At 60.0% G+C, this 3,179-nt stretch overlaps 1 protein-coding gene across 1 annotated transcript in view; it reads right to left on the bottom strand.

Annotated features, from left to right (window-relative positions):
* DCHS1 (dachsous cadherin-related 1) overlaps positions 1 to 3,179 on the bottom strand; it is a gene marked incomplete at both ends in the record, with an annotated part of 31,816 nt that overhangs the window by 11,245 nt on the left and 17,392 nt on the right. The window contains 5 exon segments of the mRNA XM_009578276.1: positions 1 to 731; positions 1,336 to 1,545; positions 1,835 to 1,960; positions 2,433 to 2,672; positions 2,988 to 3,177. Of these exon segments, the coding sequence (XP_009576571.1) occupies positions 1 to 731; positions 1,336 to 1,545; positions 1,835 to 1,960; positions 2,433 to 2,672; positions 2,988 to 3,177 (1,497 nt within the window).

Below are 3,179 nucleotides of genomic sequence, written 5' to 3'. Positions count from 1 at the left end.
CAGGTTGAGGAGCGTCCGCTGGCGCTGGCTGAGCGAGCCCAAGGGCTGCAGCAGTTGGATATCCCCTGTGTAGGAGTTGATTGCGAAGGCAGAGTTGGGGGTGGCAAGGCGATAGAGGATGGAGGCATTGGCACCTGCATCCCTGTCCTCTGCCCTCATGGTGGCCACGACCTGTTTGAGTGGTGTGTGGCGGGACAAGTTGACAGTGAGTGGGCTGTGCAGGAAGGCAGGGGCGTGGTCATTGACATCTCGCACCGTGACCATGACACGCACAGCTGCGCTCTTGGGCTCCCACGGTGCTGAGTCCACAGCCTTGGCCAGGAAGCTGTAACTGGGGTGGCGTTCCCGGTCTAGCGCCTGGGCACTTCTGATGCGCCCACTCTGCGGCTCGACCTGGAACATGCCAAGTGACTCGTTGCCCAGGTAGTAAGAGACCTGCCCATTGGTGCCCTCGTCAGGGTCCTCAGCCACCAGCTGCAGCACCAGGGCACCAACAGGCAAGTCCTCTGGCACCTCCACCACGTAAGTGGCCTGAGCAAAACCAGGCGCGTTGTCATTTAGGTCCAACACCCGCACGTTCACTGACATGATGGCGCTGCGTGGGGGGGTGCCGTGGTCTTGCACCACCACTGTGAGGCTGTAGGAAGCAACTTGCTCCCGGTCAAGAGCACGTGCAGTGGAGAGGACACCAGAGACTGGGTCTAGGCTGAAATCCTGCCCAGGGTCTCCATCTGGAAAAGAAGAGAGGGAACAAGACAGCATGACTACAACTGGTACAAGGAAGGACCTGCCCTATGCTGCTCAGAGAGGACAGCATGAAGTCCATCCCAGTGTGGCCTGGCAGGAAGGGTGGAGCGAGCTGTTCTCTGTAAGGCCCCAGTGGGATTGAACCTCCTTGGTCCAGCTCTGTGTGTGTGTGTGTGTTTGTGTGTAAGAACTGGCTCCAACAGCTTACAGGCCAGTGTTGCTGCCACAGGGAGCCCCCAGATAATGCATGGCATGATAACAGCAAAGAGATCTCATTTAGCAACCTGTAAATTCAACAGGTCAGAGCAGCCAAGAGAGGTATGGAACTAGTCCAAGCCTGGGGAACCAGACAAGAGCCTGGGGAATGAGGAAGTGCAGCCTGTCCAGATCTTGGGGTGCTCTTTACTGGGGGCAGACAAACTAGAGGGCTGAGCGGTGGCAGCAGCTACATGTGGTTTGGAGCAGGAAAGAACTGAAGTGGAACAGGAACTGCCAGAGGTGACGCTTCCCAGAGCCACAGGCAACCCAGGGTGAACAGCCTTTACCTACTGCCGAGAAAGAAGCTACAGAGCTCCCTGTGCACCTCACCTGCCACGTGGTATTCCAAGCGCCCGTTCTCGCCTCCATCAGGATCGGTGGCCCGCAGGGTGTAGAGTGCCACACGGCTTTGGTTCTCAGGGACCTCCACAGAGCAGGACTCACTCTCTAGGTGTGGTGCATGGTCATTCTCATCCCCTACTGTTATCCGCACAGTTGCCTTGGAGAGGTTGGGGGGCAGGCCACCATCCTGTGCATAGACTGCAGGAACACCACAAGAGCACTGCAGGCTACCCTGCTGACTGGGAGCTACTATCAAGGCTGTCATATGCAAATGCCCTGACAATCACAGGGGCAGCCAGGCATGGGATCACTTGCATTCCTGTATGCTCAAACCACCCTGCGTGCCGCACAAACCCCCATCACTTCCCATGGCCTGCCCTCCCTGCAATACTGCCCTACCCCAGCAGTGGGGAGCACCCATCTGCCTCCCCTGTGCTCCCTACCCCGACGCCCGCTGCACCCCTCTCATGCACCGGCACAGCCCTACCCATCAGCACGTGTTGCTCCTGCTCCTCGCGGTCCAGGCCATGTGTGGTGACAATAAGCCCCGTCTGTGGGTGGATGGAGAACGGCCCCCCAGAGAGACCCCCATAGGACACCTGCCCATTGGCACCTGCAGGGAGGAACACGGTTTGAGGGCAGCCCAGCAGCAACGCCAGGAGCCTCTCATTTGGCTCACAGCCCTGCACCTCCCTCCTCCCAGGCTTCCCACCCAGGGGTCACACAGGCTGTGGGAGAGGATGATCTCACTCCCCGGCAAGTAGAGCTGGAGCAGAGATGTGTGGTGGAAGGAGGTCCCAGCCCAGCCCAGCTTGTGGAAGGGAAGATAGGCCGAGGAACCTCCAAGGAACAAAGACCACTGTCTTGGGGAGCAGAGGGGATCACAGCCCCTGTTCTTATTCTCAGCTTCTCCCAGGATTCGGCCCATCTCTCATCTCCAGGCCAGGTGACAATCCTTCCCTCCATGGTCAGCCAGGCTCTCCAAACCAGGTGGGAGGGAGCAGAGTTCACCCAGTCCTGAGTGCTGCATCTCCAGAAGGGCCCCTGACCAAACCAGGCAGCTCACCCTCGCCCTGCATCCTCACCCAGGTCCCGGTCCGTGGCCAGCACCTGCAGCACAGGGCTGCCAGCTGGCAAGTTCTCCATGACGTGTGCTTCATACTCAGGTTTCTCAAAAGTGGGAGCCTCATCGTTGACATCCAGCACCAGCACGGACAGTAGCTGTGTGGCAGAGCGGCGTGGGAAACCGTGATCCATGGCCACCACGGTCAGGTTGTGCTGCACCACCTCCTCCCGGTTCAGAGCCCGCACAATGGAGAGCGCGCCTGCAGACACAGGGAGAGGGGCGAGCTGGGACCGCATGGCACCAGGGCCGACTGCTCCCAGGACAGAGCTATCACAAGGCTGCAGGCTCTGGGGTGAGCCAGGGACAGCCAGGTCTCAAGAGAGTCAGCAGTATCATGCCAACCAGGTGCTATGCTCGGGGCTCTCCGCACCCCACAAGCCTCCCTCCTCCAGGTTCCCCAGCCCATGCCCTCCTCCTGTGCGCCATGCTACATCCCCATGTACCCCTGCACCCTCCTCAGCCCCCGCGTTCCCAGTGTCCCTGCCGCCCACCCTGCATCCTCCTGGGCCCTCACCAGTGCTGGGGTTAAGGTGGAAGCGGCCGTCACTGTTGCCTGCTCGCAATGAGTAGCTCACACGCCCGTTCTCTCCCAGATCGTTGTCCTGGGCCACCACATGCAGTGCCACGAACCCCGTTGGCTGGTCCTCCATGACGCTGACGGCAGCAGGTGAGAGGAACACGGGCGCGTTGTCATTCTCATCAGTCA

The sequence above is a fragment of the Fulmarus glacialis genome, unplaced genomic scaffold (genome assembly GCF_000690835.1).
Source record: "Fulmarus glacialis isolate BGI_N327 unplaced genomic scaffold, ASM69083v1 scaffold11485, whole genome shotgun sequence".
Classification (NCBI taxonomy): Eukaryota; Metazoa; Chordata; class Aves; order Procellariiformes; family Procellariidae; genus Fulmarus; species Fulmarus glacialis.
Note: the sequence above shows the minus strand (reverse complement) of the source record. Positions and strands in the feature narration are given on the sequence as shown.